Below are 22,769 nucleotides of genomic sequence, written 5' to 3' on the forward strand. Positions count from 1 at the left end.
AGCCTGTGATCAAATGATATTAAATGCAAAAATATGGGAGTTCCCATCATGACGCAGTGGAAACGAATCTGACTAGGAACCATGAGGTCGTGGGTTTCATCCCTGGCCTCCCTCAGAGAGATGAGGATCCCGCGTTGCCATGAGCTGTGGTGTAGGTTGCAGACTCGGCTCAGATCCTGTGTTGCTGTGGCTATGGCGTCGGCTGGCAGCTACAGCTCCGATCAGACCCCTAGCCTGGGAACCTCCATATGCCTCAGATGCGGCCCTAGAAAGACAAAAAGACAAAATTAAATTAATAAATAAACAAGTGCAAAAATATGGATAAAAGCAAACTTTTAACAATGGACTTTATATTCTATGGAGTTTTTATTTTACATGCTGTATATGTATTTATCTTTTCAATTGGTGTATGTGAAATTCCTAAAATCTCATGAAGAAAATTTCATCATTTTCCTTCTCGCTAGCCCTCTTCAGAAAAGGAGAGGGGGAAAAGGAGAAGAGAAGACTTTTGTGATGGTGCAGAGGTAGAGGGTCCAGTTCTTCATTTGCTTGGGGCTGTGACTGGATGAGTGGACTGATGATAATCACGCACAGTCAGTTCTACACGATAACCGAGGGAGACGCGTAGGTGAATTGTTTGCAGAATTAACCACATCATCATTTCAAACAAGTCAATTTGTCAGTAATGTATTTGCTGTTCTATAAAATTGATTCTCCTTTCCTAATTGGTGTCCTTAGAACTGTGTAATTCTCAACTAAATTGCAAGTGTCCCCGGGATGGCTAGTGTACATTTTCTATCTCAGACTGACTGACGTCTCCCTCTCTGCTTTGCATTTCTCTGCATTCTGTACCCTGAGAAATCTCTTCATTGATTTATCTGTAGTTAAGAAGTTTATCGATTTTTAGAAATAGAGAAGTGACTTTGTATGGATGCTGGAGTTTTCCCATCTTCTTCAGTGAAATCACAGTGCCAAAATAAAGGATACTGAGACACAGATTTATTCCTTAACCATGCATGCCTCGGACAAGGAAGCTGAGAGTATGGAGTCTTTATGCCCACCTGGCATTCAACCCCTAACGAGATTATATATGAAGAACCAATAGACAAACCTATATTCTAGAGCCTCAGTATCACTATAATGTATTGCCATAATAGAAATTCATCATGAACAGAAGGGTTTGTAGTGATTGGAAGAACGTTTTTACAAGTTGGATTGATGGTTGCTTCTCTCATTCGGTAGTGCTGTAATAGGATTCCAGTGTACATCTGTATAGCTCCTGGGGAGCTGTATGAACAGAATATTTTCTGTAATTTATTTAAACATATTTGCATGGCTTGCACATACAGAAATTTTAAGACCTTCAAGTGCCTTTTTCAGTTTGTGCAGGTTTTGTAATCAATACTGCAAATATCAAGTGTAATATTATCATGATTTTGAGATATTGAATTATAGATAAATGTACTTGAACCCTCTGCACATAATATATAAACACAGTGTGACTCCTGTGTTCTCATTTCATGACATTATATAGCACAAGAGAATTCCATTACAATGGTTTGTTTCATGCAAACACATTATAAGCCAAATTATATCCCTTAAAATATTACATATATTTAAAAAAAATCTTTCCATGAATGAAAGACAGTGTTATTCATCTCTCCTAAAATCAGACTTATAAACAGACTTAAGTTAATTGGATTTAGGTTGTTTATCTTTGATAAGACATAAAATACTTCTTATAAAATACTATATTTTATAGGTCATTCAGTATATGTGGCAAGGGAGCTGTGTATATTTTGAGCACCTCTTAGGATTACAATATGCATAGTATTGAGCTTCTGAGACACAACAATGAATGAGATATATAAAGATCTAGTCAATAAGATACATTAGACCTAGAGAGGGAAAGAAGCATTGATCTGATATTCACCCAAATTATAACTCTGAAAAGTTTTAGGAGGCATTAGTATAGGGCCCTATGGAAGTGTTTAGGAAGGAGATTTGTCCAACCTGAGTCAGGTTGGACAAAGTGGGGTGGGACCTGAGAGGGAGGATGTAAGAAAGTAAAAAACATAAACTAATTCCTAAAGAAGGCATAGAATCTAGCCAGGAGTTATAAAGGAGTCTTCCCCATTTTATTTTATTTTATTTTATTTTATTTTATTTTATTTTATTTTTATTTATTTTTGCTGCACCCACAGCAGAAGGAAGTTCCCAGGCCATGGTTAAATCCGAGCTGCTGCTGTGACCTGTGCCACAGCTTCGGCAACACCAGATCCTTACCCCACTGCATTGGGCCAGGAATTTTTTTTTTTTTTTTTTTGTCTTTTTTTGTCTTTTTTCCTTTTCTAGGGCCACTCTCGCGGCATAAGGAGGTTCCCAGGCTAGGGGTCGCATCCGAGCTATAGCTGCCAGCCTACGCCACAGCCACAGCAACGCGGGATCTGAGCTGAGTCTGTGACCCACACCATAGCTCATGGCAATGCCAGATCCTTAACCCACTGAGCGAGGCCAGGGACGGAACCCGCAACCTCATGGTTCCTAGTCGGATTCGTTAACCACTGCATCACAATGGGAACTCCCATTGGGCCAGGAATTGAACCTGCATCTCAGCAGTGACCAGAGCTGCTGCAGAGGCAATGCCATATCCTTAACCTACTGTACCACAGGGGGAACTCCCATTTTATTAATGAATATATTCTTATTTGAGTCATGAATATAATTTTTAAATCAACTTCAGTAGTTTTTCCCTATAAATATACTTGATTACTGTTATAAAGTTAATTCCAAAAAAGGAAGAAATAAAAAGCAGAAATCATCAGCAACAACAACAATCAGTGATCCAAGGAACCTTCCCCCAAAGGATACCCTTCACCCCCACCAAAGAGTTCTATACAACTACAAATCCAGACTTTTAGTGATTTTTATTTTTTACATTATAGTTGGTTTACAGTGTTCTGTCAATTTTCTACTGTACAGCAAAGTGACCCAGTCACACACATATATGTATACATTCTTTTTCTCACATTATCCTCCATCATGCTCCATCATAAGTGCCTGGATATAAGTTCCCAGGGCTATACAGCAGGTAAATCCATATTTTAATAAGTATATGTAAATCAAAATTTTTAACAAAAATAGAGTCACAACGTCATTAGATGACAGTTTTACAACCCTTTTATTGTCTGCACTATCCTTGTAAAAAAGATGTACCATTATTTATTTGACCAACCCATATTCGTGAACCTATTAGTTACCTCTAACTTTTCAACAGTTCAAAAATAAAGCAAAATCTACTGTATTCGGAAAGTTGACTTTATTGTTTTAGCCCCTAAATTAATCTGATACAAGGAGGCATTCATCTATAAATTCTAAACTTTGTTTTTATTTGCATGATTCAAATGAGGATTGGAGGTACAGACATTTCACTTACTGAGATATATATTCTTTATCAGGACAAAACTCATCTGTAATGCCATGAGCAGGAATCATTTGCATTATGATCAGTTTTTTACAAGTCAGCTTTTTTCCCTATAGAGTAGAAAAATAGCTGAGGCAATCAAAAATCCATTTTAAAAGGAAAAAAAAAAAAAAGAAATCCTTTTAGAATCAGATACTCACTGCAGGGGCCACTAAACAACTAATGCCCCCAATTCCAATGGAAAATAGTATCCTTTTTGCCCATTTTCATGTCTTTGACAGTTTTACCTTATAGTGTTTTTCCCATGATTATAAGTAATTTCCAAAGGTAATTCTTCATGAAAAAAACACTTCAGCACGAGTGTTAATTGGCTATAGAGGCTTCCTTGAGTTTGCAAATCTAGAGTCATGGGCTATTAAGGTGATAGAATTTAACTTCTCTCCAAAAGTTTTCATAAGAAATCTTAGATTGGAGTTTCAAAGCCTCTATTATTTGCTTCTCTGAGGCTAGAAGAACAAAAAGAAGATGTACTCTAAGACACATTTCACCTTCAGTACCTATGTAATTGGATGAATAGCTGTGTGGCTGAGGCTCCCAACATTTGCTAAGAGTCCTGTCCTGTCAGAAAGTGACCTCTCTCACCCTCTATAACTCTGAGAATCTATCTACCAGGCAATTTTCCTGGCAGGGGTTTGTAGGCATTAGTTTCACATAAAAGTCAGTCCTTGTCCCTCCACAGTTGCTTGTCATTTCTGATTAAACGCAAATCATTTAAAAATATGATATTCTAAGGATAGCTTTGGTTACACGATCGATTTGTCCAATAATATCCTGGTAGCAGGAGAGGGCAGGCCCTTATTGAACCAGTGAAATAACTCTATGGCCATGAAAAGTAAGGAGACTCATGAGGAATTTCAGAATTCTGGAGTCATCAGTGAGAATTAGATGCTCTTTAAAAATGTTTCCTTTTAGGTTCCAAAAGCGGTGTCCACAAAATTGAAAGTTAGAGCCCCCCCCACCACCAAAAAGATGAATCTTCCTCATCTGTCAGAAAGTTGAATATTAAAACAGGAATAACAACAGCAGCTAAGCAAATAGCTGCCATTAAATGTGTAATTCTTATTGCACTAGATCTACGGTCAGCAGAGTCTGCCTTGATTCTGCTTCCACAGGAAAAGTCCACATACTGGTGCTGAGTTTAGATGTACATTCAGAACAGGTATTCTAATCCTGTTTTGTTAAACTGCCACCTTTCCTTGGTAAAACCATCCACATGGCTCTTTTTGTATTAAATATTTGTTTCTCAGAGGCTGTCTTTTAGTTACGTATTCACTGGCTTAAGAATGAATTGCATTTCCTAATTGAATATCTAGTAATCAATTAACTTTGTGGTCAAAATATGTCAGATTTAAATACATTACCCTTGTTTTCAAATAATTGTACTTTCCACATTAATCTTGTGAGAATAAATCATTTTTCAAAAGCTTAATGAAGAGTGAAAGGCTAATTGATTTCAGTAAGCACTTAGAAATATTATTCTACAGTCTGAAAGTGTTACTACTTTCCTATTTCATTGCTGACCTCCCAAAAGACTATAGTCCAGAAAGAAGCAAGAAAAACAGTGGGTGGAATTGCAGATTTCTACATCCAATTTTACATACATATAGTATCAAAATAAAATAAGAAATCAGATGCCCATTTAGAACCAAAAAAAAAAAATCATTTAAAGACAAGGAAAAAAATGTTATACCCTAAAGGAAATTGTCTTTGACAAACAGAAAAAACAATAAATAGCATGCAAATTTTATTGTATAATATCTAATGTATTTTCAGGTCATCTAATGTCTAATGATGCTTTCAGGTCATCAGTTCTATAAAAGTTATGACTGTTATTTAAAACCCTAAATAAATCACTAGTGTATTCTCTACTTTCAAATAATTAGGCAAAAATCATGAAATTAAATCAAGGATATATGTCTATTAGTTATTACATTAAAATAACTCAAGCAGTTTAATAGGTCCATGTTCAAATTAGGATGATTTTGGTTGTAAGAAACATCTTTTATGCGGACTTAAGCTGTAAAAACAAAGTTCTTTGTTCCTGCTATGAAAAGTTCCTTGATGACCAGATGTAGATTTATTTTCATTAGGGCTCTGCCTCTGTCTCTGAAATTTTCTAAGCTCTACCTTTCTCTGTTCACCATGAGTATTAGACTACCAGCAGAAACTACGGCTACGTGTTTCCTCATTCACAAAAAGGAGGAGTGAGTGTCACTTCCCAAAACCATTAAAGTTCTAAGGTTTACTCTGAATGAATCCCTCTGAACCAACCACTGATGCCCAAGCGTAGGCCAGGTGACTTCTCTACTTTAGGAGAGGGATCAGCAATTCTGGTTGGCTGATCTCTCTGGATGAGAGGAGGGATTCTCCTCCTGCAAATTCAAGAGCTTCCTCGTGCTGCAGGAGGGGAAGGAGGAGGATGGAGAGTGAGGAGGCCTTGTGGATGTCCGTTACAGAATTATTCTACATCTTCTCATTCTTGAATGTGGAGGATGAAAGGGAGTTTAGAAATCATCTTCATTGCTCATCTCCTCTCATCCTGCAAGCTGCTTTCTTTTGCATGTCATCTTCCATGTGATCCTCTGGACAAGATGAGGAACTAGATGTTATCTCACCTAACAAGTAAACAGGAGGAAGCTAACCAGCCTAATTTTCTCAGGTTCATGTGGCTCTTCTAGGCAATATTCTAAAGCCTGTGCTCTTTCTCCTGTGCTCTTCAGGTTGTAAATGAAATCATGTTTGCTATGTAATTTTGTGAGAAAGGTTATTCCAGATTGGAAGCTCAAAGGATGTATACATTTTAAATAAAAGTTGATTCCACAAATAATGACAGTATTCCTACTATGTGTTAGATATATGGCAGATGCTGAGGAAAACAGGTGCCTTTCAATCTTAATAGATTTCATGGGGGAAGCAGTGTTAATGTCATGCCAATAAGTGTAAAATTACAAACTGTGTCTGCTCTGTGTAAGATCTGTCCAAGTCTGGGAAGATTGATCAGAAAGTTTTGCCCTAGGAGGTGACATTTTGAGATCTGAAGGATGGGAATGCATTCACAAGGCAAAAAGGACAGGTGGAGGGAGAGAGAATTCCAGGCACAGGAGGCAAGGCATGGCTAAGAACTGAAAGAGTCAGTCCTTTTTGTTGGAGCATAGAGAGTGATGCAAGAGGATGAGACCTGTAGATTGGCTGGATCCTGCAATATCTTTAGGTGGTGTTAAGAATCACATTTGGTATTCTACAAAAAATTATCTTGGAAACAACTGATTTCATGTATCTTTATTGGAGAAAGTCAGTGAGGTAATATCTTAGGATTTATTGCAGTTGTCCCTCTGAATATAATGTTTTCTTAAAACATGTTTTCTTGCCTCTACTACTTCAGTCATAGAAGTAAGGCTTTATTCCATTGTATTAGACTTTTCATCCTTGACATGCTGTGCAAATCATTTCTAGAAGCTTTAGGCTTTTTACAGCTATTTCTAACATGAACCTAGATGTAAAATGGTGAAGGTAAAGGCATCTACATTTTAGTGAATATTTTTTATCAAAAAAGTATTGAATCAGTTACAGTTGCAAACTGTGCAGACAAGAAAAGTCTAGACATTAAACTTTGGAGGAAGAAATATGGAAATTTATATATATATATGTATATATATATGTATACATACATTTGTATATGTAAGTAAATTTAATGTAGTTTTCAGGTAATATATATAATTAATTTAATGGTGGTGACTTGGCACGCTTTATCCACTATTCATGACCTGCTGGGATCGCATTTGTGACCTCCTCTTATTTTTGGTTATGATTAAAGAAAGAGAAACAGGACTTTTTTTTTTTTTTTTTTTATTGTCTTTTTGCTATTTCTTTGGGCCGCTCCTGCGGCATATGGAGGTTCCCATGCTAGGGGTCCAATCGGAGCTGTAGCTACCGGCCTACGCCAGAGCCACAGCAACGCGGGATCCGAGCCACGTCTGCAACCTACACCACAGCTCATGGCAATGCCGTATCGTTAACCCACTGAGCAAGGGCAGGGACCGAACCTGCAACCTCATGGTTCCTAGTCGGATTCGTTAACCACTGCACCACGATGGGAACTCCAGGACTTTATTTAAATATACTGTTGGCCTTTGCATTTGACTAAAGCAGTATAAAAGAATGATTTTGCCTGTACCATATGGTACATTAATACCATAAATAATGCATCTAGGTTACTATTCAAAGTTAGACTTAGGTCTTTCAAGTTCATCCTTGTTGAGAAGATGGTTTACTTAGAAGTCTAAACGTTTGGCCTATAATACGGTATTTAAAGCATAGAAAGTTGCTGACTCAGCCACTTCCCTAAAATCAAACAAAATAACACCATTATGTTTGATCCCTTTACTTCACTTGCTGAAAATATAACTTTAAAATTTTTTTAAATAAGGAGTTCCTGTTGTGGCTCAGTGGGTTACGAACCTGAGGAGTATCCATGAGGATGCAGGTTTGATCCCTAGCCTCACTCATTGGGCTAAAGATCTGGCATTACCCCGAGCTGTGGTATAGATTGCAGACTCAGCTCGGATCTGGCATTGGCTATGGCTGTGGTGTAGGCCAGCAGCTGCAGCTCTGATTCTGCCCCTGGCCTGGGAACTTCCATATGCTGCAGGTGCAGCCCTAAAAAAAGCAAAAATAAAATTTATCAAAATAAGCCTTGAAAAATGGGAACAGGCATGTTATTGAGAAACTCAGTGTTTATTGGGCAAGCGTCTTCACCCTTTAACCTTTGTGGCTATTTATACATAACTTTATATCAACTACTTATTTCCTTGGTGGAAAAGATTGGTCTCCTGCAATGAGAACTTGGTGACCTTGTCCTCCTGTTGACCAATACAGAAGAAGGCAGGGGGATACACACACAGGGTTTTCACTGGAGACCTTGGATAAAGTATGCTTATTCCTTGCACAGAAAGTTAATGTTGCACCAAATTCCTTCTCAAACATTTTCCGTACCTCTGCTTCTTCTGTCTAGGCGAACTGACATTCCTTCTTCTGTCCTTTCAAGAGAGGAGAAGGTTAAATAAAGACTTTCATGTGTGGTGCTCTCCTGACAAGTAAACTATTCAAATTACTGATCAGCTTGAAATGCTAACATGTTTACTCTTTTGTGAAAACAACTGGTGCTTCCATTTTGGGAAGCATGTCCCAAGATCTTCCCCTATATCATGTCATTGCATTTCAGCTGATGCTATCAGGAGGTAATAATTGAAGTATCACCCTCATTTTGAAGATTTGAAAATGAAAAAGGTGGAAAATATGTATGACCTGGGCACTCAGAACTCGTTCTTCTTCTATATGACACAAAAAGCATGTGAAAAGAATGCGATGAAAGGGCCCGACCCTCACGTGTGCAGTGGTGTGTACCTCCAAGGGAACCTGCTGGGTACCAGCATTTGATGATTTTTTTTTTCAAATATTTGAGCACTTGCCTACTACCTGGTAGGTATTCTGTCAAGGACTGTCATGATATATCTTCAAGTAATTTTGGAAAAAGATATGATCTGTTCATTTATTCAGAAATTATTTGACTGATAAGTTATTGTGTCAGAGCCCTGAGAATTTAAGATGAAAATATTTGGTCTGTACCTTCAGTCTAGAGGACAGTTAGTGTCAAGGTCAAGTGGGACATGGGGGAAATCCACCCAAGTCTGCCTGGGTTACTGACATTTGATAGGAAGTTGTTATCGAGGTTGAATCTTGAGGGGAAAAGGGAGTGTGTTCTAGGAAAGTAAGCCTATGTGTAGGAATAAATCATAATTATTATTACATTATTAATGAAGCAGCTAATGTTTATTGAATACTTTGTTGTCATTTTTTTTCTTCACAGTGCTTTATATGTATTGAATTGTTTAATCCTCACAACAACCCTAAGAAATAGATACTATAGATGAGAACACTGAGGCAGAAATTGGTTAGTTATCCAGCCCTCAGTCACACAGTTAATCACAGCAGAGCCAGATTCAAAGCCCATCAGTCTGGCACCACTTTCCTTTGTGCGAAAAAGATGACCTGTTTGGAGAATGTTAGGACCTGAAATGGTTGAAAGTTAAGGTCTGTGGGTATTTGCCAGGGTTTTGGCTGGTCAGGTACTTATGGGTCAGATTACAAAGAGCTTTGGGAGACATGCTAAGGAGTTTGAATTGTATTCTGTAGGGTCAGTTTCTGTGTGTGTGTGTGTGTGTGTTAAAAAAGCTCCAGAGCTTACCTTTGTTGGGATCACTGGGGTGCTTTTTAGAGATGCACATGCCTGGGTTCCACTTCAGATCAGCTAAATTAGAACTTCCCTGCTCAACAAAGTGGCCAGGAGGCTTGTGCTCTGATATGGTCAAATGGTAAGCAGATCCTTCGCTCCTGACAGCAGCTGCTGCTCTTACCTGTACCAAATTTCTTGGTAGTTAATTTGCTGAGTTGAAAATTAAAGTAAGGAAGGCTGTGAATTCTGTTTTGTGTGTGATGGGTTTAATTTGCGTGCAGAATACCCTGTTGAAAATGGTGGAGGGTTGGGGGAAGGAGCTGCCTGTTTGATTTAGAGACATGGAAATTTTGAGCCTTCTACTTTATGGCTGGTCGGAGACTCTCATGGATATAATTGAGATTACTCATGTGAAAAAGTAGAACAGTCAGCATGGCTGGAAACCACTGAAATAAAGAAACAACATCACAGGTGAAATATCAAAAGAGATTAAGAAAACATCTTCAAAAGCAAGAAGGGACCCAGGGAGAAGTGGAGTTCAAGGAACCAAGGAAGGAGTGTTTCATGATGTCTTCGTTTTTGTTAAATGCATCTGAGAATTCATATAAAAAAAGGAATAGGGGATGGCGGGGAGGCAGTGGTGATCTGAAGAAGCAGAAACTGGCTGGAGTACTAGGAGTGTAAACCAGATTGTAACGTGCATGTGAAGTGGGTAGGGAGTGAGAACAGGTTAGATTCGTCTTTGTAAAAACTTAAGAAGAAAAGTAAGGTGATAATTAGAAAAGGCTAAAAGGTAAAGGGAGAGCTTAAGCATTACTAGATTTTTTGTTTATACATAGTACACATTTTTTATAAGGATTGAAACAATGCAGTTTCAAAGAATAAAATTCCCTTTCATCAAATAAGCAAGAAATGACAGCTGTTAAAGTTTGTCATTATGTTTCAAGCCATGTTTCTCTCTGTATATATGTGTAGTAGATATGTATGTACACATTTTTTAATGAAAGTATGTTACATCAGTCTAAATTTTTGTATATCCTTAATGTCTCAGAAACACCTATCTCTTACATTGCTTACTATTTTATAGCATGACTTTTTCACAGTTACCTAGCATTATATCGTGTGTATATAATAGTTTGTATAATCCTATTATTGGTACTCTTGGTTGGGGGGTACTTTTTCATTTTAAATAATGCTACCATTAATATCTGTGTGGATAAATCTTTTCTCACTTTCATAATTACACATTTTTGATTAATTTCAAATGGTAGAATTGTTAGGTTAAATTAATAGACAAAAGGTACTAAATAGAGTGCAGGTTTAGGGGATCTATAAATCAAATAGCTGTATTCATCTTAGGTAAAAGGACAGATATTTCCTTCTTTCTGGATGCAAAGAGAGAAGTATGAGCCTGTAGAGGGTTGGTGGGAGAAAGAATTGAGAGAATGAATAATGATCATCTGTTTTATCTTAATGTGCATAGTGAGAGGGCAGGTTGTTATAGGAAGTTGGAAAGTTGTAAAGGTTTGAGAAGACTAGTGAGAAGAAGTAACAAAGGAGCATATGTGGGGTGGATTTTGGGGATGTGAGGAAAGTTGCATGTAGCTGGTGTCTCGAACCCTGTGGCAGCTGTGGCACCAAATCCCTTGGTTCCATTGTCCCTTCCTGCAGCATTCAGAGCCCAAGGCTAGGAGCTGAGAATGGCAGACATGAATCAATTCAGTGGTTGCAGGCCAGGTAGGTAACCTGCATGGGCAGGATGGGGTGCACGGTGGAGGGGTTGAAGGTGATGTGGAGACAGCAGTTAGGGACCCACAGTCACATAAAGAAGGAATTGAAGCCCAGAGAGGCCAATAAAGAAACAGGGAGTGAAAGCATGAGGATTTGAGGATGTCAGAGAGTAGGAATAAAGGAACAAAGGCTGAAAAATGATAAAGTTATGCCTAGAAAACGGGATGTGCTTGTTCACATTTTAGAAGGAGAGCTGTTATACTGCAAGTTGAGGTCCAAGGTGTAGCCATGGACTTGGTGAGGGAAAGCTAAGGGAAGATGAGGCCATGGAACTACATACAGCTTCCCTTTGTTCACATGGATGTGAGTGATGTGAGGATTTTTATTTTTATTTATTTATTTATTTTTTTTGTCTTTTTTTTGCCATTTCTTGGGCCGCTCCCGCGGCATATGGAGGTTCCCAGGCTAGGGGTCCAATCGGAGCTGTAGCCACCGGCCTACGCCAGAGCCACAGCAACGCGGGATCCGAGCCGCGTCTGCAACCTACACCACAGCTCAAGGCAACGCCGTATCGTTAACCCACTGAGCAAGGGCAGGGATGGAACCCGCAACCTCATGGTTCCTAGTCGGATTCGTTAACCACTGCGCCACAATGGGAACTCCAGGATTTTTAGAAAAGAGGAAGAGCGTGCCCTACAAATCCCTAATCCTGGATAAATGACAGAGCAATTGGTAGCTAGTGATGGTAAAGAATGAGCGTGCTATGGCTGGTTGACCTGGATAGTTAAAAAATGTTTTTGGAAGATAAAAGTGATAATGAAGGTGATGATGAATGTTTTGAGAAGTGAATGACATCACAATAGCATTGACTTGCATCAAAATAGCAAATGTGTTCTAGCCTGCTCTAAATCATCTTCTAGCTTGAGTTGCGTGCAAGTCAGACGGGTGGCAGGACAGTGTCTCTTTCACCCTGTAGCCCTGAAGGGCAGAAAGACAGAATTCTAAGTCCTGGAATGAATTTCCTCCTAGGAGAGCTCCCAGTTGGTCTGGGAGTTGGTGAGGTACGTGTGTCCTCAGGAATAAGCCGTTGTCTCATAGGTGGACATTTGGAGTAGAGGCCTGTTCTCCTAAGCATTGTCACTACGGTGGAGGTCTGCTTGCTGCTACTGCAATTTTGAGTTAGTTTCTGCATTTTAGTTTTTTTCATGTAAATTCTAAAAGGAATCTCACTGGGAGAGAAAAGATATGTAAAGATTTGGTTTATTGCAGAAATTGCTTTAGGTTTTCAAAAGTAAGGTAAAAGGGTATCACTCAATAAAGTATTGATTTTTGCTGGCTCTGTCAAACCTCCTGGGTGTAATTGAAGTGTGAGTTCAGGACCCAGGAGTTTTGAATTGGAGATGGCAGAAAGTCACAGCAGTGGGGAGCCCACTTAATAGAATACAGATATGAATTCAAGACCTCTTAAAGGTCTACGCAGTCTAAAACTCTTCCACCTTCAACTCTGAGTTCTCTTTTCTATTATGTGAAAACTGCCATCATCCTTTAGCCCCTTCTTGTTCTTAAAGAAGTTTGTTAAATCTGTGAGCTTGGGAACTAGATTCTCAGTTCTCTGCAGACATTTCAGAAAGAAGCAGATGGTAATGGAGCAAGTGGTAAACTGATACAAGAATGACCTTATGAAAGAATTTAATTATAGGAGAAACAAGCATATGAACAAAGTACAAGATCAGGTAGATACTGTGCATCTGAGGGCTCTCCCAGGAAACTGCTCCAGGGACCCTTGGCAATTGGGAGTATCTTTGCCTGGGATAGATGTTTTTAGAGGAATGAGAGGTGGAAACAATCACTTTATCTAACAGAGTATTGTGGTTATAGAAATAATTTACAGATTCTAGTTTTAAAAGTGTGATATTAGGAACCTAGCACTGTGTGGTGCACACAGTCTCTGCCAAACACATAGGAGTTTCTCCTGCAAAGCCACTCAATGTATCTGTAATTTAGCCTATTCCAAAAATCCAAGGCATTTTTTCTTGAATCGGGTAAAAAAGCCTGCTCCAGTTTTTCTTCCTTCTCATATTCACCCTCTTCCACTTTTCACTTCTCGGTATTTATTAGGTACACCACATGCTACCCTTGCTCTTACATCTATTTAAGCTTGGTTCTTTTGCACCTATTTCAGCCCTACCTATTAGGTCCTTTAGCTTCTGCTTCTACTAGACTGTTGCCCTAAAGACTCTGTATGTGAAACTGAGTCAGATTTGACAGCCCTGGTGATTTTCCTTCTGGTGTACAACCAAGAAGATGCTATACAGCATAGGGGCTGATGAATCATTTTGTAGGGCTTTTGTTTTCTATTTTGTATTTGAGAAATTCAGTATGATCATGAACATGGAAATGTCTGCTAATATCATGAGGATTATACAACCATAAAATAAAATCATCTGTGTTAGCTTTGGTCTCTGATAAATGTAACATATTGAGATTTTGAGTAAATTGGTTTCCCCAGAGAACATTCATTCATGTAAAATTTCACTTCTGTAAATTTTCATTGCTTGTACTGGAAGCTGACTGAAATAACTTGGCACCTGCTGTTCTGTGTCTGTCATTGTCCTGGGGGCTTTACACCTGTTAAGCCATTAAATCATCACAGCAGGCCTATAAGGTAGGTCTGGATTCCCCCATTTTACTGAAAAGAGATGGAAGCTGAGTGTACAGAAAAGACATTTCTTATGCCACCCAGCTCAAAGCTAGAATTTGACGCCTGTTTGTTTGGTCCTAACCATAGCAGTCTCCCGAAGTGGAGATAGATATGGGAATGTATTAAAGCTTCATTTTGGATTTAGTCATTGATTTGGATGAAAAATGAAGCCATGTGCTCTTGGTTGAGATGGTAAGCTCTTGGGAATTAATTCAGCTTAGTATTGAATATAATCTCTGGCATGGTCTCAGGCTTCTGTCACATAGTACTGCCAGATAAAGGGTTGCCTTGATCATCAATAATTTCATTTCTATATAGTACAATTCCATTGTATAAGGGAACGAGTTGTGGGAAAATAAATTCACAAGGAGGCATAGTGTACATTTCCCTTCGTTTGTTTGAGGCACCACTGGCATGGTTATTTTATCTTCTCATTTTTGACGTTTGATTCAAAGCCATGATTCCCAAAGCTGGGCTCTTGGCTGGGGTCCAACATCTGCCATTTGTTCCTGCTTCTCCTTCCCGTTACATACCTCCCCACTGATATTTGCTCATATTTTACTGTTTAATTCCATCTCTCTCTTCTTCAGTCTATCCTAAATATTTCCAATCATAGTACTCTTTTCAAAATACTAATTTTGCTTTAAAATGCTATTATGCTTCATACTCTGAGTTCATTTATGTAATAATCTTAAAATGACAGAGTTGCAGAGATGGAAGATTGATTAGTGGCTCCCTGGGGTTAGGGATGTTGGGGTGAAGGGAAATGGGTATGGCCCTAAAGATGGCCACACAAGGGTAAGCTTTCAGTGATCCAGGTAGTTCCCTGTCTTAATTTGTGATAATGGGTACACGATGCAAATGTGAACAAAGGACATAGGACTATACCCAGACTTTACACTGATGTTGATTTCTTGATTCTGATGTTGTACTATAAAAAAATACTGTTGTACTTTAAAGTATTCAGGTTCCTGGGAGTTCCTGCTGTGGCACAGAGGGCTAAGGATACAGCGTTGTCTCTGCAGTGGTGCAGAGTTTGATCCCCTGCGCAGCACAGTGGGTTAAAGATCTGGTGTTGGCGCAGCTGCGGTATAGGTTGCAGCTATAGCTTGGATTCAGTTCTTGGCCCCAGAACTTCGTATGCCATGGGTGTGGCCAAAAAAAAAAAAAGAAAATTCAAATTCAAGTTCTTTTGTCTATCTTATTTATTGTGTTTCATATTCTTTGTTTCCCTCTGAATTAATCATTCAGTCATCTCCTGATTTTTTTTTTCTTCTTAAATCTCACTTGGCATTAACACAAAATGTTTGGTTTCTACTGGGTTACCAAGACATGTTTCATTCTTTCTTTTATAATAAATTTTATTGTCGTGTAATTGATTTACAAAATTGTGTTAATTTCAGGTATAGCAGAGTAAATCAGTTGACATATACATATATGATTCTGGAATTAATTGAACAACTGAATATGCTTTATGAAAGAACAGCAAATCAATACTTGGTCTCATTACTAACCATCTTTCTTTCCTGCTCTCCTCCTTATTTAGTCTTTCTTGTCTCTGTCTAATCTCTTTCCAAGGACTAAGCAACATGCCAGGGATTTGACTGGTGGAGTCCTTGAGGCTTAGGTTCACCTGGGAGGTGGCATTGCCTGTGGCCACAGTCACAGATTCCAAAGTCCAGTCACAAATTCTAAAAGGCAGTGGCTTTTTCAGGCCTTAAGACTGTGTCATAAAGACAAGTTGAGCCAAGAATCTCAGGATATAAATGAGTGAACCATGGTCATCCATCAATTCAGATTTATTAAGACTAGTTTTGTAGCCCAGTATGTGATTTATCTTGGTGAACATTCTGTCCGTGTATACCTGAAAAGAAAAAGATACTCTTCTGTATATCTTCTATGATTGTATTTTTCTATGAAAATCTATTTCAAATCATCTGTGTCTTTAATGACCTTGTTCTCTCTGCTTTCTTTTGGATTAAATGTTCCAAAATGATTTTAGAATGCCAGTTGATTTATCTATTTTTAAGCTTTTTTGTACTTATTCTAGGAATTAAAGAATATATTCTTAAGTTTCCTTAGAGTTATTATTTAGGGTCAATATTATACCGTTTTCCATAAGTTAAGGACCTTGAAACTGTGTATGACTATTTAACCCCCTGACATTATACTATAACTGTCATGTATTCTACATTTGCATATGTTATAAACCCTACAGTGAAGTGTAGGAATTTTTACTTTAAACAGCCATGTATATTTTTAAAACATTAAGAGAAAAAGAGTCTTTTATATTTACAATTTCTGTTGCTTTTCCTTCCTTCTGGGTATTTGACTTTCTGAAATCACTGAGGCTGAAGAACTTTGGGATTTCTTATAGTTGATGTGCTGAAACATATTTCCAGAATTTTCTCTTTCTGAAAGCATCTGTATTTACCTTCATTCTTGACAGATATATGTCCTGGATGTAGAATTCTGGGTTCATAGTAGTTCGTGCCCGTGTGGGTGCCCCCAGGCCTTTACTATTCTACCACCCTGTGTGTTCCATAGTTTCTCATGAAAACGTAACATTAATTCTTGCTTCCCTATAGGTAATGTGCCATTTTTTTTCTTCTTTAAAATTGTTTTCTTTATATTTGATTTTCAGCGGTTTGTGTGTACTTGAGAGTAATATTCTTTGCACTTATCTTGCCTAGGGTTATCAAAGCATCTTCAATCTATACATTTATGTCTTTCGCCCAAATTAGGAGATTTTCAGCTTTTTTTTTTTTTTGCATTAGTCCCTCTCTCTCTCTTCACCTTTTAAAATTCTAATTATGTAAAATACTTGCTTTTTTGCTAGTGTCCCACAGGATCCTGATGATCTGTTTTTGTTTGTTTCTTCTTCAGATTGGATTTTCTTCACATCCATAAGCATACTTATTAACTCTTTTAACATCATTGAGGGCTAATCCCAACACTAGGGTCAAATTTTCTCGTACATACACAGGTTCATGTTTCCTATTTGTTCATATGTCAAGTAATTTGGATGGCATACACTATGTGAGTGGTACTTTACAGAGACTCAATATTCTGTTATACTTCTTTAAAGAGAATAAATATTTTTTGTTCTTAACAGGCAGTTAATTTAGTTGAACTTGAACTAAATTTTGACTTTTCTGTGACAGGTGGCAGCTTCACTGATCCATCCAAAAAGCTAATATTGAATATGTGCTGTGTGTTATGCATATGTGTTTAGCATAGATAATTATGCTAAAAATACAAATAGACGTGAACCTTCACCGCAAGAGACTTGCAATCTAGTTTATAGAGATAGAAGAGCAAAGTATGACAAATTCCCATATGTCATATGAGATAAGTACATAGAAACAGTGCGTTTACTGGGAAAAAGAGTTTTTAAAAATGGTTTTCAAAACAATCCAGTCCTTCTGAGAACAGGTGGTAGTCTGGTGCAAGATTGGTAGATGAATAGCTCTTAGTTACATGTTTCATCATTTTGTTGATTCTTTGAAGAAAAGGACATGTTTCAAAAGCACAGAATATTGTGGGGAAGGAATATTAGAAATAAATGTTTAAATTTGTAAATGCTTGAATTCTTGAGTGTCATACTAAGCAGGAGGTATACTTCATTTTTGGTAATAAAATATGATTTGATTAAAATCTGAGCAAACAATGCAGCTGATCATAAATTACTGAATATTAAACATTGCTGAGGTCAAAAGACCTAGCCTAAAAAAAGGTATCACAAAAGATATTATTCCTTTGTCATATCTCTTAAAAATCTCTGTTTTCTATGTGAAATATCAGTTTTCTAATCTGTTTGTAATATCTGACTTATCTGTATAAAAAATGGGTAACATAGTGTTGGCTTTTATTATGGAAAAGCATATCTGCCTTAGCAATAACTTTAGCCTTTCTTTTCTCTCTTTTCTCCCTATTTTAACAGTGTATCCTATTCTGTACATGTGTCTGAAGATTACCCAGGTATGTTTTTCTTCTTTTTATTTTTGTTACAAATATTCACATTGTGGTTCCTTTGAATATTTTTTCCTCTGGACATGTAAAATGTGTATAAATATTTCTAGTGGTGAAGCATTGGCAGGGGAAGGAGGCCTTAAAGATATAAAAGAATTGTGTTGATTGCCCTGAGGTGCATGCCTTATCCTGAGATGCAGCCTAGAATCAGAATAGCTTTCCCAGGAAAAGTACTTTCCTTGAGCCCATATTATACCTTCAGCCTAGCCTATATATTTACCTTATTACAGTTAAAATAGATTCTCCAGACTGGCTTAGTTGTTGATTTTTGGAACATCCTTTGGCTTTTCATAACCTAAAAATAATAGGTAAGAGTAGAAGCTAAAACAATAGCTAAAAGTAATGGCAAGAATTGAAAATAACAGGCCTTTCTTAATTTCTCTAAGTGTATGTATAATTAAGCAATTTTCACAACAACCCTATGGGATTATTACCACACTATATTACCACCCTTACAGATGAATGGTGACACGGCTAATAAGAGGAAGAGCTAGGATTTGAATCCAGTAGTCCAGAGCTCAGGACCATATGGCTAGATTCTACTAGGCATCTTGCATGCACACAGCTGTCCTCACTGTTTGTTCTGAAATAGATTGCTAGGTCCACAAACGCTTATCCATAGAAATTACTGTGTACTGTACATTCACTACAGATCCAGTTTTCTTTAAATCAAGCCGGTGTCTGTCTTCTAGGGTATGGTCAGTCTTACTTTCTGGACTCACTTTAATCTCATCAGAGCCCAGGATGTGTGTGTATGCCAACATTTAGGTCCTCATAATTTGAAACAAGACAAGATGTGTTTCTCTTTGGTGTTTTTCTCACAAATGAAACCTATAATTTTATCTTGAATAAGAGCATATACACTGTAAACTTAGTGGAGATCCAATATGACTTGATTAGTTTACATCCACAGAAGAGAGCATCATGCAAGGATCTATTGTTTATCGTATTCTGTGACAAAGATTAGCAAATTGTAACTGCTATATTTCATATATATATAGTTTTTTTACTACAGTATTATTAATGTAATCTGATAGTTATCAAGCTAACTGTTATGATCTGTCAGCGTCTTAGTTGGAATCATAATTCCAGTTCCTATTCAAGTCTAGCCATTTTATTCCCTTACTCTGCATGATTGGGCTCATAATTTTCTGTATAAAATAACTATATTGCTAAGTAACTTTGATTATATATACTATAAGTCTTTTAAAAACTAATTTGTTTATATAATGTGGGATGAGGATTTCTTTAGCATTTAAGCTAAATATTTCCTGTGGCAATACATTATGCATTTAACCTTTTTGTAAGATCAAATGTTATATTTTAAAATAATTTCATGTCATAAAGTCCCTTGCAGTTATTTTACCATGCTCTACATATTTTAAGCATAGTATTCTATAAAACTATTATACAGTTTTACAAGGAAAGTTATTATTAAAGCTATGCCTATCTTTTAAATAGTAGTATAAAAAATACTCTCACAGATTTCATTGGAAGAACCAAAACATGAAATAGTAATTATTAAAAATGTTTTTAGATGGTTTTGCAATCAGCCTTCTTCCTTATTATGCTATAGTATGTTTTTGATGCTGAATGTTTGCTTAAGTATGTTAGGAAAATAAGTGCCCCATTATTTATTGTAATTGTTATAATTATTGTGCTTCTCATCTGAGGCAGCTCATAGAGATGTCAGCCATGTGAGGTGCCAGACCTTTAAGTGAAGATGATAGAAATAATGCCACAAATCAAAGCTCAGTTGAAGGCAGTAAATGAATTATTCTGTAGCACAGGAAATATGGTAGAAGATGCCTTTAATAAAAACCAAGTGAACCAAATATTTAGCTCCCTCTTGTGGCCGAGAGGTATTACTCTGGTTTTTCTCACGTAGGGGAGCCCACTGGAATTACAGTACGCAGAGATTGAAATTAAAATAAAGTATTGGTTATCATTGGTACTTTTTAAAATTGAATTCCCCTTCCTGGAACAAAGTTTTAGTGAACTTACACTATAATTTATTTTATAGAAAGAAAAGGAGTAGAAATAAAACGCAAAGATGCAGAGAGAGATTAGAGCATTTTGAGGTAGTATTTTAAATTGGTTGATGCAACCAGTATGCTGATACCAGGTATTTTCATATACACATTGAATTGGTTCTAAATACCAGTTGTTGTATAGACAGAACAAGTGCTATTATGATGTTTTATACTTGAAGAAATGTGCTGAGAGAAGTTAAATACTTCCCAAGGTGGTAACCTAGTCTATGTATAATTCACTTCTAATTCCTGTCACTTCTGAGGAAGAAATACTAATATTTTTATGAATACTAATATTTTTATTTTTAGAAATACTAATACTTTTATTTGAAGTAAATACTGCTGTGATAATATTTCCCCCATTATTAAATTTTAATCCTTAGTTATTTGTACTAGGAGTTCAGTTAAAACACTTGATTTCTAACATAGATAATATTAGATAAAAATTATATGCTTGCTCTTCCTTTCCAGTATTCACACCTGTATTTTTTCCTCCTCTTGCACTGACTAGAACTTCCAGAATGATTTTTAATAATAGATATGAAATTGGAATCTTTGTCTCTCTTCGCAAAATTAGTGAGCATGCTTCCAAAGTTGCTTTGAGAAAAGCAAGTGTCATTCCTTTTCTCATTTACCGAGCTTTTTTTTTTTTTTTTTTTTTTTTGAAGAATGAGTATTATATACATATTGAATTGTTTGGCATCTTTGATTTTTCTTCCAAAACGTTTGCCTGTTTCAAAAACTATTTCAAACAAATAGCTCTCTTTTATGCTGCTTTTAATTTCTAAAAGCAGTAATCTTGATAACACCTTTATAAATTTATTCTGCTTATGCTCTTCAGGCTTTTTTTTTTCCTACTTTTTCCGGATTGTATGGTTCAATGATTATCTTATCTAAGTTTGAAAATACGGAATTTTCTTTGCCTTATGAAAATATATCAGCATAATCCTCCAAATTCAGGATCATATCACCTTGTTTATTTCCTTAGGAACAGATCTGGCATTTTATAACTTTAATCTATTGTTACCTGTCCTATCTATTGTAACTCATCTCGTAGTTTATTTTTGTGAAAATGAAATTTTAGAGGGTCTTTGAGTTTTCGGTATACATAATGACATAAATGAAATTCTAAAGATGTATTGGCTCTTCAAAATAAATGAAGAAATAGATGAATCTTCTGGTTTACCTGTACTTCTTCATGGATTTTATACAGTAGACAGTTTTTTGTTTTTTAAAGGTAAGTATATTACAAATCACAGACAACTGGCTCAGCTGTGACAGACCAGCCGAATTCTTTCTCATCAGTTCTCACCTTTAATTAAGAGGATCACCTACTGGTGGGTGTAAATTCTCTCAACCTTTTTATATGTTTTACAAGATATTGCAATTGTTGAGTGACAGTCTTTTGATATTAAAAAATAGCAAAGCATTGATTTTTTTTAATTTAGACAGTAGACTGTGTAATTAATTACTTAAGTAATTTGGACAAATTAACATCTTTGAGCCTTGGTTTCTTCAGCTTTGAAATAGGGATCATAATTGGCTTGGAGGTCGACATGTCTGTCATATGTGAGGGAAGTATGCAGATTATATTATAAAATCAGTATAATTATTATTTAGTTATTTCTCTTAAGTTATATAGTAAAGAATAATGGAATGACAGCTTAAATTATGTTGCATTTGAAATCGAATAAAAGCAATAGTTTAAGCATGCACTTTCATAGCTCTCCACTCATGTCTCCCCTGTCCGTGGAAGTTCCAGCAGTGCTGCATAGGCTGGTAGGGAAGGGAAGAGAAAATATTCATACTGTTAACAGCCTTTAACAGAAATCTGTAAAACATATACATTAAAGAACCTGTCACCAGAAACTTCAAGAAAAAAATAAATTGACAGCTTTAGAGTCAAGTGAGAGACTTCCAGTGAAGGCATTTCAGTTTTAAAGCCTTCTATTCTGTCATTGACTCATTACCCTAAATGCATTCTTTACCCTTTTTGTGTCCCACTTTCCTACATCTAAACAAAGTTGATATATTATTGCAGATGTCAGAAGAGTTTGAGGAAAATATAGACATAATTAGTTAACAACAAAAGAAAACAGAGTTAGTTCATACTGGAGTGCTCCCCAAAGATCATCAGCAAATCTTTTTTATATTGTATATGTAAATTTATAATATATATAATATACATGTATATATATTGTAACTAAGCAGACTGTGGCTTAGATTAAAAGGGGTCGGCAGCTGCTGGGTAGCAGAATCTAGATTTGAAGTGCTATGTCTACTCTCACATTTCTGTGCTTGACTTGGGTGTCCTTCTGTGATCTGGCCTCTTGTATCGTGATGGTGATTTAATAATGTCATGAAAATAGAAGATGTTTGGGTTTGGTTAAATTAAGTGAAAAACAGAAATTATAGGTGTTTTAATACTTAAATACTACTCAAAGTTCAAACTTGTAGAACATCTCTTAGAAAATGATGTTTGTTTGAATGCATCATCTTGTCTTTCAGTATCATGCAAGATGTATTTACCAAATTATATTCTCTTGAATCAAATCT

At 36.7% G+C, this 22,769-nt stretch overlaps 1 protein-coding gene across 2 annotated transcripts in view; it reads left to right on the forward strand.

Moving 5' to 3' along the window:
* The window catches only part of PARP8 (poly(ADP-ribose) polymerase family member 8), a 181,617-nt gene that overhangs the window by 75,056 nt on the left and 83,792 nt on the right, over positions 1 to 22,769 (forward strand). For both annotated transcript variants that reach the window (XM_021076746.1, XM_003133932.5), the window contains exon 4: positions 18,092 to 18,129. In XM_021076746.1, coding sequence (XP_020932405.1) covers positions 18,092 to 18,129 — 38 coding nt within the window. The remainder of the gene's footprint in view (positions 1 to 18,091; positions 18,130 to 22,769) is intronic.

This window comes from Sus scrofa, chromosome 16 (assembly GCF_000003025.6).
Source record: "Sus scrofa isolate TJ Tabasco breed Duroc chromosome 16, Sscrofa11.1, whole genome shotgun sequence".
Taxonomy (NCBI): domain Eukaryota; kingdom Metazoa; phylum Chordata; class Mammalia; order Artiodactyla; family Suidae; genus Sus; species Sus scrofa.